At 41.6% G+C, this 15,908-nt stretch overlaps 1 protein-coding gene across 4 annotated transcripts in view; it reads right to left on the reverse strand.

Moving 5' to 3' along the window:
* Nucleotides 1-832: 832 nt before the first annotated feature.
* The window catches only part of ncoa2 (nuclear receptor coactivator 2), a 62,786-nt gene continuing 47,710 nt past the window's right edge, over nt 833-15,908 (reverse strand). For 3 of the 4 annotated variants that reach the window (XM_042399125.1, XM_042399123.1, XM_042399124.1), the window contains exons 11-21: nt 11,954-12,152; nt 11,386-11,592; nt 10,282-10,485; nt 9,662-9,788; nt 9,120-9,294; nt 8,723-9,016; nt 8,181-8,258; nt 7,523-7,991; nt 6,468-6,645; nt 5,988-6,201; nt 833-4,185 (exon numbers count right to left, since the gene is read on the reverse strand). In XM_042399125.1, coding sequence (XP_042255059.1) covers nt 4,174-4,185; nt 5,988-6,201; nt 6,468-6,645; nt 7,523-7,991; nt 8,181-8,258; nt 8,723-9,016; nt 9,120-9,294; nt 9,662-9,788; nt 10,282-10,485; nt 11,386-11,592; nt 11,954-12,152 — 2,157 coding nt within the window. In that variant the 3' untranslated portion in view covers nt 833-4,173. The remainder of the gene's footprint in view (nt 4,186-5,987; nt 6,202-6,467; nt 6,646-7,522; nt 7,992-8,180; nt 8,259-8,722; nt 9,017-9,119; nt 9,295-9,661; nt 9,789-10,281; nt 10,486-11,385; nt 11,593-11,953; nt 12,153-15,908) is intronic. The other variant, XM_042399126.1, reaches the window with a different exon arrangement.

The raw sequence follows: 15,908 nt of genomic DNA on the forward strand, positions 1-15,908 counted from the left end.
CAGCTCAGCCTCATGCATCTCAATGCTTTTCAGAGGAATACATCTTCTCAGCGACAACCCACCCTGTTAACTTCTCCACACACCAGTCGTGCTTTCTCCGCTACAATGAGGCCGATAGAGAGAGGATCCAAAACATTTCCATATGAAGACCCCTACCCCAACACACACACACACACACACACACACACACACACACACACACACACGATAAGATTTTATCTCAGGGACCCCCAGTGGAGTATAGATATTTGTTATGACTTGGATGTGGTGAATTAGGAAGAGTGGAAACAATGGTTAAAATACAGTAACTGCTCAAAACCTCATTGAGAAAATGAATAAAACTGAAACCAGTACTTATTCATATTTTAGTGTGATCCATACTGAATATTATACATCGTGCATTTAATATAAATGAATGCTTTTTAAACGCTTAACTTAAATTATATTCCCATTTATATACTGTACTGTATTTTATATGCACTGTACCAGATTAAACATACTGTTAATATGAACGAAAATAAGCATAAAAGTATTTTTCACGCTATTTATAGGACGTTATTACTATCTTAAAATGATAAATTCCTCTTTTAAATGATTTACTTAAAAATTCATATTAAGGTATTTCGTATTTTTGCGAACAGGGCAACACGCTGGAATTCACAGATATTAATATGACAAATTCATTAAAACGTTTCCACTGACAACATTATCATTTTCTATCGTTTTGATTATGAAATAAAATATAGAGACATGGAGGCCTTTAAGGAGGCCTCAGTTCAAACCTCATTCTCCTTCATTTCCAAACACATGAAATAAAAGTCACTCAATTAAGTATTGCAATAACAGAATTCTTTATTTACAAGGCAAATAGCATCAGCGAAGCCATATTAGTTCACAACTTGCATAACTGTGGTTTTAACTTCTCTTGTATATCTAATTTTGCATAAAACGCTCACACACACTAGGGGTACAAAGGTTGATGCGGGTGTACAGTGTGATTCCTGTGAACAATGCAGAAAAAAATCTCAGGAGAACACAACAAGCTTTCTTCAGAAAGTCCATATAGTATATTACATATTGCTTCAATATCCCTATGTATCATATTTTCCATACAAACAGTGAGGGGGGGGAATGAAATAATAAAGTCTTCAACCCAACACAGAACAGAGAGCAATGATGAGGGACAGTTCAACTGTGACCAAGTCTCCAGCATCTGAGGAGAGTTGAACAATGCTGCACCCATTCAATATTGTACACAATTCATTATACAAATTTATACAGACAGCGGTGTAATGTACAATAACGAGAACGGACGAAATCTAAGGCATTATGCTAGGGTTTTTAGCATTTCAAGGTTGCATCTTAGCTCTAAGAAATTGGCAGACAATACAAAAGGGCATTTAAAGTTCTTCAAAACCATAAGTTAAAGAGAAAAAATATTTTTGTTTTGTGGGTCCAAAGCCTGGATATTTGTAAGGGGCAAAATCATTTATTTGCACCTGTCCTCATTATAAATGCTAAAAAAATGCATTGCTACCACATGGCTTTTAAGTCTTTTCAAAATCTTGACAATCTTTGGAAATTTGCAAAGGGCTGTGAATAATTCTTTAAAATGGCTCAAAAAGGCTTGCTCTGCACGACTGTATTTTACAATCAAAACAGCATTTATCAAAAAAGTGTGATCTGTTAGTAGGCCTACAGCAAAACAACTGCAGGACATCTGCAATGATGACAACCATTAATGCAGTTTCTTTGTCCCAAAGTTGACTTGCCGCTGCTTCAAATTTATTATTACAGGAACTTAATTTAAAAAAAAAAAAAAAAAGAAGCAACAATGGGCAACTTCCTATGTAAACACTGAGAAGAGCACGGTGCAACTGTACACCATGTTGTCAACATGTTGACAAGGAACACCATCAGTCACATCTTTAGGCCTTAATGACAATACATTCAGAATGATTCTCTTCCTGTTTTATGCTGCAACATCTATATTAGACCCTGTTAAGTGACATCATCATAAATTACTTGTTTATTATGGGCCTCAAAGCATGCTAACCAACAGGTCGTCTCTCACTATGAAAATAAAAACTTGTGGAATTCAGAAATCCAATTGAAAGGTGAGGATTATTTGGCTTGCTCCAAGTCTGTCCTGGGTTAAAATAGTTGATATAAAAAGTTTTGTTTTTTTGAGGAAAATGTACTTTTGAGGTTAGAGAAGATGACTTGCTTTTGTTCTTGTGAAGGTCAAACCAAACCCCTACTGGGGCACAAGAACAGCATGTCATCACTGAACACTTTATAGTTGAACCAACTGCCTGAGGTCATAAAATATGGCTAAGTGTCTGTCAGAGCAGGTCTCGTGAACCGTGCAGTCTTAACTCTGACCTCTGCTATAGAAGAGTGGCTGGAGGCAGAGAGGGCGCGTGTCAACAGGGGGGACCAGAGCCCATGATCACCTACTACTTCCCTCTCCAGTCCTCAGCCAATGCTGCATAATCTAATAGGAACGCTGTGTGTGGATGTAGACTTTCTTGGTACAAACTGCAATAAAAAACTGTGTTTAATACTGCATCCAAACGTGGAGCAAAAATGTGTCCTTTTATTCAGGAAACTGTACAAAAATTACAAAAACAAAAACACAAAAAACCCCCAAGAGATTCTCAAGTAATCGTTATTGCTTGTTTACATCACACCAGAACAGTTTGCACCTAGCAGCTTGTATGAAGCATTTTTCACTCCAGACAACATAGAAAGCACACTTCTGTTATTTTTTTGAGTTATTGTATGGCTGTGTTGAATTTGTCCTGTTGTTTTTTTTTTCTTCTTTTTTTTTGTGATGTTCTATGCTAAAGGCAGAGAAGCAAGCGATAATCTGTACACTGTATACACAGCACACCCCCTTACAACCCTTCCCTACCTCCCACCCTCACCCCTGTCTGCATCGTACCAGAACATCAGAACGTGAAGGCTCCTACTCCACTTCCCAAAAACAAAACAAAAATAGAAAAAAAGAACAAAAGGAAAAAAAAAAAAAACCTGCTCTGTTTCAAGAGACAGTTGTGACCAGACAGGGGGAACAAAAACCCTACGGAATAAAATAAATAGGAAAGAAAATGTCTTACTTATTGGTATGTACAATCTCTGTAATTCCTTTTAAACCATATTCGATTTTGACATCTTCTTCTGAAACTACAGGACCAAAGTATAATCCATTATTCAGGTTAATAGAAGAATCTTCTCAGAAAGAATACAACCATTACTGTTAAAATTATATAAAAAAGTGCCTTTGTCACACTTTTAGAAATATTTTTCTTCTTGCTACTAGGATAAAGAATAATCTACAATAATTAAAATGAATCTATACAGAAAAATAAAACTTAATTTAATACACTATATAAACCTCTTGACTAAATTAGTCTAATCATACAAATCACCATTCCACTCAAACCATTCTTCTGCAGTGTTTTTCAAGATCAGTTTTTTCAACCATATCTTCATTCTACATCTTAATTCTCACAACAAGGAAAAAAACAAACTAAAATAATAATAATAATAATAATAAAATAAAGAACAGCAAAAAGGCAAAACCGGCTAAGTATTTGAGCTCCGTCCATAATTCTGAACATAACTTGGAGTCTTTGCTGCCATTTTGGAACTATGTGGAAATGTCACAAATGTGTGAGAAAAAGGTAGGACAAAAGAAAAATCAGTGTACGTAATTTTTGAGATGAGATTGTAAATGGCCGCTGTCCACTGAGAGGAATACATTCATCAGAACGAGGGATCCCACCCACTGCTGCCCCCTTAAGTCAGTGTCCCCCACCAGGAGGCCTACAGTAAGTCACACTACGGTGAATGCAGCTGGACAGGCAGACAGACTGGCTCATTGCGAGGCTCTCCTCCAGGAGGGTTAGGCATGTTGGACAGAGATCCACGATCCTTCCCCAGCCCTCTTCACACTCCTGTGTCTGTTCGGGGCTGGGCTCCTCCAGGGCTGCCGAAGAGGCCCTGCCAGGACAGACGGCAAACTTGGGCTGGGTAGACGGGGTCAGGGCACGGCCTGGCTGGTTCAAGGGGCTTTCGGTTGGTTACATGTTTGTACAATTTTTAAAGGGCCGACGTGCTCCTTGCACCAGCTGATCACTGAGGTTCAGGTTAAGAACTCCATAAGGGTCAACAGTATTTCTGCAAAGACACAACACATTTTCATGAATACACAACTCAACAGCACAAGTGATTGGTTAACCTGAACTTGTAGAACTTGAACTTGTCTGGAGTAAATCAGCCACTTTTGAAAAAGACTATAAAGAATTAAAAACCATCTTAGAACACACCATCAAACTTAAAACAAGTCAGTAAATCGTGTAAGTCTGCACTAATGGCCAAACGGTAAATAATTGAAATAATCTAAGTGCCAATATATTTCTATAATCCTGGAAGGAGAATAAATCAAGTGACAGATATACTGGTATGTTACAACAGTCTGAAGTGCAGACAATCAAACAGAAGCACCTTGGTTAAATATTTATGGCCCTTTATTGGGCTTAAAAGCATCATGGACAACAACAGTGCATTCCACATACCAAGCTAACAAAACCAGTGAGACAAAGGAACAATTAACATTAACTTAGCCGACATTAAATTAATAATAATGACCAGAATTGGGGTGCAGACATGGAAAAAAAAACTGTCAAGACATCATTCATTGAGTCTTTGATTGATTAATATCTTGCCAATTGTGTGTATAGAGACTGTGTTGGTTTGACAGATGTAATGCTGTGTTCACATGGATTCATGTAAATGGACAACTCCTTCTGCACGGCACGGGAAAAACAAACAAACAAACAAGTCTGACAGAGTGGCAGAACAGCAAAACGAAAAACGCATGGTGATATGTTGCTGTGGTGATGTCATATTGTTTACAAAAGAATAGAATAAAAATATAGTCCTGTTAAATAAAATTATTTTGTGTCTACCATTTTATGTAATTATACTAGTAAGACATCTAGCTATAAAATGCAGTTTTCTCTTAATATTCTAATGCAAACTTAAAATTAAAGTTTAATTCCTTCCAAAACTGCACTTGGTGTATCCCTTGTTTATGTTTGTCTGAAAAAGAGATGATAACAACAACAAAAACAGAAGTGCATATGGGTGCATCCGTCTATTTTTTCTCCTTGTGTGAGGGAGCGACATTAACAGGATGGCAAAAAGTTAAAATATTTTAACTTTTGGTGGCAATGCCATCTACCGTTAACATTGCTGGTATTCTCTGCCGGCCCCATCTAATTTTACCGTCCTGCTCTTGTCCACTAAAATGATATCCAGTTTGCAGTCATCCGTCTGCGTGAATCCATGTGAACACAGCATTAGCTATAAGACGTCACTCTGTCCATGTTAACAGAGCAAGCAAATGAGTCCACAGTCCAGACATGCCAGCCTTTGAACATGATACAGTAATGTCTATATAGTCTAAATGGTCTGGCTCTAAAGTGCCCGCTGCTAATTACATCATTGTCCTCTAAGTTCAAGTCAAGTACTACAACTCTGGCTAGAGGAGTTAAGTAAACTATGGAGTAAATTATTCACTAGCATGGCTGTTCAATATGTGTACCCAAACACTTAAGGTCTTACGATAAGACAAACGTGTACATAAGCAGCCACGAACAAGGAAAGACGAACCTTTTAGTTTTTCTTGGTCCCGTGATTATGGGGACCCATTTTGTTAACCTCTAAGGCTTAAACTCTGAAAGTGTCTGACTCATAAATCTGAAGTCCTACAAGAGGCTAATGTGAAGGGGCTCCCACTGTGACATTACTGGTCCACTTGAAAACCTCTAGTTTGTTTGGAACATGTTTAATGATACACAGCTGTGAAACACTTGAAAACAGCACTAGGCATTTCTCTGAAGCTAAATTTTGGGTAATTCTTGCTCCTTCCAGTACCAAAAGAAGAGTTCATGTGTCTGGGTTGGACTGGTATTTACCTGTTCTTGCCCCATGGAGGGCAGGCCGGGTGAGGGCCCTGAGGCCATGGACGTGACACTCATCTGTCCGGCCATCTGGCCCATGCTGCTCATGCTGCTGGTTGCCATGTTGGTGGCCATGGAGACATTGTTGAGGTTCATGCCATTGCCGTTGTACATGTTGCTGTTATTCTGCTGGGTGAACTGGGGTGATGCCTGTTGCTGTGAGAACATACTGGGGAAAGGGGAGGGAGAAAAGCCAAAAACATTTAATTGAGGAATACAAAGAAGAGTACATGTTCAGATAAGAATCACTTTGAAGGTACACAATTATTATTCATTATTTATAGTTTCAATTTTCCAATATGCACAACATGATCCAAAGCAAAAGGACAGAAGAAAGTACGTTTTCAATTAAGTTTTTGGACCACCAATGCACCTGATGCATTAAGTACCACGATCTTATGATGAACTGGTTACAGCAATTTAAAGCCATGTTACCTGTTCCCTCCCATGTTGCCCTGTGGCCAGCCGTTCATGTCAGGGGAGCCCTGGAAAGCAGCGTTTCCTTGGCCCTGCTGCATCATTGGGGACTGGGTGTGGGCCATGCGAGGAGAAAGCAGGGGGCTCTGTGGTGTGCTGGGACCTCCAAAGCCTCCGTCTGCCTGTTGGCTCATACCTGTGGTGGATGCATCAGAACAGGTCAACCAGACTGAGCCTGCACAAACCTAGACCTATTTACTGAGTAGTAATGTCAGCATTCCATGTAATTTACACAAACATGCCACATAAAGACAAACATTTTAACAGACAACAGCAGAAAATGAGCAACTGAACAAGCGTGATGACTAGTGTGACCCAAAATTGTCCATTCTAGTCTGCATTCAGAATTACTGGCAAGCCATTGATATTATTACATGCATGTAAGCAGTGAACAGGCAAGGAACTAGGAAGCAAGGGAATAAGGAGGTGGCTGAGGAGAGAAGGGAAAGAGAGAGGTAGGATTGAGTGGAGGTAATAGCTCTGTACGAACCCAGGGGCCAGGATCAGATTAAGAAGTGAAGGATAAATCAAACATGTCATTACACAAATCAGTATTATACTAGATTATCAGATTATGCCCGGATTACACACCATGCTGTCAGATTGACAGACACAGCCTTGATTATTGCTCTGCCTGGTCACAATCTTAAGAGTCAGGTGTCAAAAATGTATTAAGCTTTGATTGTTGCGCTCTTGATGCCCTCTGGTGGAGAAAGTGTGTATTGCCAGGACACCATTTTGGGCAATGCAAAAACATGATCAACACATACTGAACTCATACTGTATATTATGCGGTAAAATTGAAGATTAAAGTAGCCAGTATGATTTTAACTATTCAATGGCAGCTGATTAATGCAGTCATCAGTGTATAACAATAAAAATTAGATGATTGCAGTTACTAAAAAGCGTGATGCTGTGCAACTAGAGTCACATCAACACAGACACAATGGCGCGCACACACACACGGGTTGTAGGGTGAAGTGTGTGGTAGGCTGGGGGTGTGGGAGCAGTACCTGAGTTGGGAAACTGAAAGGCACTGTGCTGCATTTGGGGGCTGAGTACTGCCCCGTACTGTCCGCCCATCATGTTTGTGTTTCCCATCATCATCTGTGAGGAGGAGGAGGAGGAGGAGGAGGAGGAGGTGCCATGCAGGTGGAGCTGGGGGTTGGGGGGGAGAGAGGGCAGGCTGGGGGAGAGAGGGGAGGAGAAGGGGCTGGTAGGGGGAGGTGGCGAGGCCAGGCCTGTACTGGTACCGTAGCTGGGCGGGTAGGGGAACTGCTGGGGGTTGGCCTGGGGGATCCGGGGGTTACTCATGCCTCCAGTGGCCATGTTGGGAGGCAGGTTGAGGCCCTGGGCCCTCATGGCCATGCTCCTTTGCTGTTGGACCTGCTGGACCTGCTGCTGCTGCTGCTGCCTCTGTCTCAGGTGATTACTCAGCAACTCCCGCTGACGCTGCGCCAACATCTGAGCATTGATGGTCCCCTGGTAGAAAGAAGAGGAGAGAGGAATGTATTATAGATGTATATCAAGTTTGTTTACTTATGAATCTATAAGTACAAGGAACACTTAAATTCTAGCTTTAAATTTATTGCATCAACAAACTAAAATAGCATCAACAGTCATAACAACATGTGTATGCAGGTTGTTGTGCTGCTGGCAGCGATGACATACCTGGTTTGGAGCACTGGCTCTAAGAGGTAGGTTCACATTTGACACACTACTCATCTGAGTCATCATTGGCTGACGGTTCTGATAGGAAGAGACGGAGTAAGCGGTTAAAACAATCACCATCTTGTGAGTTGTAATGCAATTTCTTTAAAATCCTTAATTCTGGCAAATTATTCTTTAGTATAGAAGTCGAAGTAAAGGATTACACACAAATTGTTATCAATTAAATAAGTATCCTACATGAGATATGTGGATTGGAATAATATTACAGATGAATTAACAGTCCTGATTACATCCGAGATCTATTATTCGACTAAATTCCTTGAGAGACCAGCAGGTGGCAGGTAGACCTAAATGTCCCAGCTTTTTCTCCTGTGCATAGAAGACCTGCCAAAATGTCAACCTCAAGGATAATTACACAACTTCCATCTGCACGTACAATCACACAGCTACTGATCAAACAGTGTGGTTGCGTCAGAAAGAGTGAACAATCAATGGACAGAATCACCTCCAGCAGTGTCATGTCAGTGTAGATGTGTGTGTACCTGCTGTGACTGTAGCCGGTGCTGGAGCTGCAGCCGTAGTGTGTTGGGCTGGTTGGGGACGCTGGCGGGCCTGAGTCCGGGTCTGGCCTGCATCCTCATCATGGGGTAACCCTGCCTTGGGCCCATCTGGCCAGACATGGGATGGAAGCCTGGCTCTTGCATGGGTGCACCAGGGTAGCCCCTTTGGGCCATGTGGGATGGGGGGGGACCAAATTGCTGGGTGTATATGGGGGGCTTCTGCTCCAACATCATGGAGGGGTCCTGGGGGAACTGGTCCTGCTCCAGTGTCTGGGTCTGAAACAAATTGAAAAACAGTGTAAAACCACAAAAGATAATAAAGGAAGTCACTTAAAATCAACACCAATGGATGTGATGACATAGAAAGGATGGCGCTCACCTGTTCTATCAGAGCAGGGATGCCGAGGGCACGATCAATCTCCTCCAAGCCGTCAAAATCTTTTAGTGCGGTGTACAGCTGGGACATCAGGGCCCCTTCATCTACTGCACTGCCTTCACCCGAACTGTGGCCCGTACTACACAGCAAGTCATCTTGGGGTGCTGAGTGCAGTGGCCTGGGCAGAGAGGAGACCAATGTGAAAAATAGCAGATGATGCAGATGAAGGACTAGAAAATAGTTGATTAATTTTCTCAATGAGGAAACTTTGTCCAGTATAAAAATCAGCCGAGATGTGGAGCAATGAAATTACTATGATAATAGAGAGAGAAAAGAGGACAGATATAAAAAGATTGAGAAACTGAAAGGTAGACAAAAGGTCCTTTTACAAGAAAATCATCTTCCTCTTGCCCTGTCCGCACAGATAGTAGATACTCAAGTGTCTTGTGAAAGGATACTGGCATAGTAGCTTAAACCCAGATAGTCTTGAGTGTGGGGTGGTCCTCCTGTTAATTATAACCCATATGCAAGTAAGGGCAGCTTACCTATTCTGGTTTACAAAAGCTGTCTGGTCTATAGGCATCATGCTGTCCGGCCAGGGGGCTGTCTGGTTGGGTGGAGCCTGCTGCTGTGAGAAATGGTGGCCAACCATACTCTCCATGTCAGGTTGGGCTAAATGGGAGAGGTGGACAAAACAACTTAATACAAAAAGGTAGACTGCAGTGCATGGTCACTTCAGCAATTTTCAGTAATATATTGAAAAAAAAACAGGAAAGCATATTCTCTTGAAGCCAGGAACAGGCAGGACACAGGTTCCACGTTAAATCATGAAAATGTCTATGAATGTGTTGAATACTATACTGCAGCTTGCCACTAGATGGCACCCTTTAAAACTCTAAAAGCAGATTACTGTATATGGGTGAGTTGAGGTCTTTTCCTTTGAGCCTCACCATATGTTTAATTTAGATGGACTATTTGTGTGGTAATTTGGAACTTCTTTACTACAGCTTAATCCATGAATGTAAGTGTTTTCATCTGTACTTGTTATATGGAGTCAGGCTAGAGTTAGAGTGGCTTTATTATGTTGGGTCATCTGAAATCTACGGTGTATACACACACTTTGTCTTCTAATTTCTGACTTTGATATTCTAAGTAACCCTCTCACCAGTGGCCATCATTGGGGACTGGAGCAGCTGCCTGGGCCCTGGCTGGCTGTTGGGCCTCATTGGAGCACTGTTGGGACCCATCCTGCCCTGCATGGCACCTTGCGACCCGGGGCCAGATGCTCCCAGAGGAGGGGCAGAAGCTGAGCCCACCCAGCCCTCCTGCTGCTGCATGCTCGGCCGTGGACCACCCGGACCCATGTGTCCTGGAGGAATAAGAAGAAAGTGACAGTGAGAAACACACCGGGATAGACCTCAGTGGATGCCCTCTGTCCCCATGATGCAGTGGTGCAATAGAAGGGGAAAAGCCAATCTATGCTGTGTGTGTGTGTGTGGGCGGGGGGGTTGGGGGTGGGGGTGAGGGGGTGTGGGGGTGTGGGGAAGTGTGGGTGACAATCTATTTCCTGTCACAGGAAGTGAGTCACTGTGCCATGACATGACATGCCACAGACAGAGACACACACACATAGGGGGGGCAGGGGTCGTCAACAGAATTTTGTAAACTGGCAGTAAGTGTTAACACAATCATGCAAAAGTATGTAATATGCTTCCTCCACAGGCTTTGCCATTGTGGATGGAAATTATGTATGATAGTGAACCCAAAATAGAAAAAGACCATTAAACAACCATGATAATAATTTAAATTAATTCAATACTTAATTACAACCTAATGATTTTAGTTTGATGCCTTCTCTAATAGCCACACTACTCAAAGTGCAAAAATTGCTGGGAAAAAAGTTTCCTCTTTCTCAGCTGTTTCCTTAAAGTTTGTCATGAATGTTTGTGTGTACAATCATGTTCTTGATTTTTATATTCATAAGGTTAATGTATGTTTTCCAACAGATGCCTAAGGACAATTTGTGTAGGAAGTCCATTCATTATATAAAAATCTAACTGTGTACAGGACACTGTATGTCTCACTGTGGGCTGGTCATTTTTATTTAATCTACACAACTAGATCAGAGCATACTTCATTGTTTGACCAGGCACCTGAACCATGGTTCATGTCTTTATCTGGGCACACCAAGCAACAAAGGGAGCAGCACACACATTCAGACAATAACCCTGTGAAACTGGCACCACAAAAGCATGGCTGTCACACCCACCTGTGCTGACCATGCTGGCCTGGTTAGCCATCATACTGTGACTTCCCACCATGCCTTGCTGCTGTTGCTGCTGCATAAGTGTGTATGGGCTTGTGGCCCTCATGGGGTATTGTAATGAGGGCTGCTGGGGTGACACATTCATGTCTAGAGACACGCTCCTCACAGGCAGACCCCTGCCTGGCTGGCCTGGTCGGACACTGCTGAAGTCTGGAGATAGATAAATAGATTTTAGCCAAATGCCCAACACTTTAAAAGTCAGTAAAATAAAAGAATTATAGTTCCATAGCTACAAATTTAGAGTAGAAATTGTGTGTAAAAGTGAAAATTCGCACACATTTATTTTGGCGTAATGTGCATGTCAGTTGTGATTACCATCAAACCAAATGACCTCATGATTGAAGAGTGTTTTGAGATCACTGTAAAGACGAATCTCGATTATCTTAAACAAGAGGTAGTTTTAAAATTGTGTAGTCTATTGTTTTGCTGTTAACAGACATCTTTCACTCAGGGAAGTGTAAGTTGGAAACCCTGCTGTGCACTTCTTTTTTCAATTAACTGTGGTACTCACTAGTTGGGCCCATGCCAGGCCCGATACTCCTGTGTTGCTGCTGCGCTGCCAGGGAAGGATTGGTCTCGGACATCTGCAGGATGTCATTGATGATATTCTGTTTGTCCATGGGACTGGGCAACGAAACGGGCCGCGGCTCGCAGAAGAGCTGCGACTGGGCATTCTGCAGGTCATTCAGGATGTCATCCAGCTCTGACGACTGGAGAGCACAGGGACAAAGAGGGAAAAGTGTGAGAACAAGAAACAGATGAACCACTTAAGACTTCCATTTAGAAAACCAATTGCTGCTTCACCTGCAGACACACAAACACAAACACACATGTACCATGTATGCACATTTACTGTGAACGAACCTGGTGTGTAAACACAACAACACTTGCATGAGGAGTCTTTATCTGGGAGATGAGAACAGCAGGCTTGGCCTTGTTTATAATACAGCAGTAACCCCGGGATAAAATGGACCACTTTACATCAAATCTAGGCCACACTTCACTTTGACTTGGCTTATCAGACTCACATACTACTCCTTGCTTTCACACACATTGATGTTTTCGGATGTCATATTAATATGGCATTATTAAGTATATGCTTAAAAGTATATGGCTACCTAAAAAGTAAATGTATGGCTAACTGACACTGTCTTCTGCTGAATAACATGAAAGAGCAGCAGGAGGTGGCAGGAGTGTGGTCAGTGCCAGAGTTTGAACTGCTCTCTGCCCCCCTACTGTAAACAGCTGTACCGAGTCTGCCCAATACAGCGCAAGGCTACAATCATATACAGCTGGGCTTTGGACTATCTGGACAGTTTTTGTTTGGCTTTTCACACAACTATCTTAAACAAAGACAAGGCCATGCTGGGATCTGGTTTCACTTGCGGAACTTAAGATTTGAAAGAACTATGAAAGATGAATCTCTTTAACTGTTTTTTTTTGTTTTGGTTTAAGACACTGGCCCTGTCTCCTGTGTATTTCTCCTCTCTGACATACAGTAGTGGACAAAAAAAGACACATCTTACTAAATAATGGAGTCAAACACAACACCAAACCCACTAAAAACACAACTAAACACGAAATACTTAATAAAGTATCAGAGTCCATGAACACCACCCTGCCAAAATATTATAACTTTAATATAACAAAAATCAGCATTTATTAGAGTGTTACTGCGCTGACTAAATGACAAAACAATGAAGGTTAACATCAACATCATAGTGCCAATGAGAGCCCTAAGGGACTGAAAGTAAATAAGTTGCAATGGCTGTAATTGGCCACCAGAGTGCAGCACACCTGGAATCACTGACAACTGGTCGTGACTTACTGTACAGCAGGAAAACAGCACACCAGCTCTGTATCAATGTTTTACTTCAATGTTGGAGATGATGACATGTATCTGTTAGGTATGTTAATGCTTCTAAAGATAAAAAGGATGCCAACAATGCCTCAGAGAGAGGTTATCTAAGGTACCGGCAATTTGTGTAAACCTTTTGCTCCTCAACCTTTGAAGATCCTGTTTAAAAAACACTAGCCACTGCAGATCACTCTAAGCAGCAGACAAGCATACAGGATATATGGGAGAGCTAGAGAGAGTAGCAGTGAGGAGTGGGGGGGTGGGGTGGGGGGGTGGCGGTGGTGGTGGGAGAGAGAGAGAGAAAAGCCCTAATGAGGTCAGGAATGATGTAATGCTGCTGTACGCTCTCAGTTTGCCCACTTCCTCCTCCTCTCCATTTCTCTCTCCTCCCACTTTCTATTCTCTGGACTTCTCTAGTTGCTTTTACCCTTAATGGGTCCTATTTCTATCAATCCCTGTTACTCTCCTCTTTCAATGCATGTCAGTGCATGTAATGCAATCCACGTCGCTGCATCTCAGGGAAGTGTACTGCATTTGGGTAAAACTGCAAGGGATTGTAAGGCCAAATGACCATTATAAAGTATTATGTCTAAAGCCATGTCTTGTTTGCAGATCATAATTTAATATCCTCATGTCAGAACTGTACTCACACTGGAAGAGCAGCTAAGGACACATATAATGATAAAACAAAACATAACTCATAAAACTCAAGCAATAGGAGCAGTCAGATTTCATGTACTTTCAACTGCAGAAATTCAATTGTTTATAGTGACACAATTAACAACGCATCATCTCATGTTTCATACAAAGGGGACTTGCTCCAGAGACAGTTGCATGCTTAGGAACAGCAGAGGCTGATTTCTCACAGCAGGATGGCAACGAGGCCCTGCCAAATGTGTATAATTTCTGACAATTTGACTTGAATCCATCTTGGACTCAACTTAAACCAATCACATCTGTAAAAGAATGGGGCTGTTGGCTGATACACTTTCAAATCCCACATTCATTTCAAATATATCCATTTCACGTATACACTCTGATGTCGATGTGGAATTTAGGGCAGTAAGACCAACATGTCTTTCTGACCTACCCGTGCCATTTGGCAGGAAAGGGAACTGAGAAACAGGGTGGATAAAGCAGAAGTGCCACTGTCAAGTAAGGCAAAAAAGAAAAGTCCTTTCAGGCCACAATCATTTTGGCCTGTTGTTGGCTAAAAATAAAACAATTTCACAAAAAACACTGCAAAAATCTACTCTCTCTTTGAAACAGCTGAAATGGAAAATTTCGAAGTCACATGGATGATTGCAATATTATTTGCAATACTGATGTACTTCAATATTTGAAGATTCTATGTTGGGAGTGTTACTAGTCAGCACTTTCTGTTTTTGTTCATGGTTTTTATGATGAGATGAATCATATTACATAATTTTATATTACGTGTTAACATTTCTTTGTTCTCTGACTGATATTTAAGAGCTTTGGACTACAAAAAACTGCCATAAAACATGGGAGTTAATCACAGAAAATCAACTTACGTTGCTCATTCTGCTCTGATAAAGGCATCTACTCAATATAGTCAATACATTTCTGCTGAACTGTGGAAACACTCCCCCTCCGATGTCTTTCAGGACACCAAAGGCAAAAAGGCTCATCCGTTTCTGAAAACCTTACACATATACAAAGACCCATGTAACGTCTGATAAAGTAGGTATATTTGCCTGTGAGTGAGCATCCATGAAGATGACTGAGGCCAGCAGAAACCACTAGAGGATCGTTAAAACATCATATCAGCCTGTATCAGGTGTATTAATACAACCATTATTTTGTTTTCTTAACCTACTTGCTCATATTCAGGGTCATAGAGGGGCTATGGCTATTGTGACCTACATCTGTCATAGTTTTTTTAAAAGAAATACTCAATACTGAGATGAGCTGCAGTCATTTCACATGCCAAAGCAATGAACAGCTGACGCTACCACAGTGTGTGTCATGTTCTTTTCTACAACATTCCTGATAATTATTTGCTCACTTGGAGAACATATGTTTCAGGGTCGTAATACAATGAAGAATACAGAAAAACGGAAACACGCAGTGACCTAATTACATGCAGCAAAATATGAATACTGCTGCGGTGCAAGCAGGTTTTTATTAAGCCTCAGCAGACAGTGTGTTTACATGACACAGTGCACACAAACACACACCTATAAAACACACAGATAATCCTGCCTCCCATAGGCCCATGGGACTAGTCTGCTGCACCATACCTATAGTTCCTTCAGCCATCAGCTAAGCAGCTACTACTGAGCTCTGCTCTGATTTCTCATTTAGCTCTGCTCAAGCCATCAATAATTCAGCCCTCAAACAATCATGAGGAGGAGAGCGGCAGAGGCAGAGGGCGATGGCGAGAGAACAGTGGGTGAGGTTAGCTGAAAAGAAGGGATGAGTGGACTTTTTAACTAGTACAGTCAGCTTTCACACATGGCCAAGCAGCCATTCACCAGTAAGGAACAGAAACCCACTCACACGTGTAATGGCTCTAATGAAGTCATAAATTAGTCCTTATCTGACAAAGGAAACCACACTTTGTGAAATCTGTTAAACTGGAATC

Source organism: Thunnus maccoyii, chromosome 21 (genome assembly GCF_910596095.1).
Source record: "Thunnus maccoyii chromosome 21, fThuMac1.1, whole genome shotgun sequence".
Lineage (NCBI taxonomy): Eukaryota > Metazoa > Chordata > Actinopteri > Scombriformes > Scombridae > Thunnus > Thunnus maccoyii.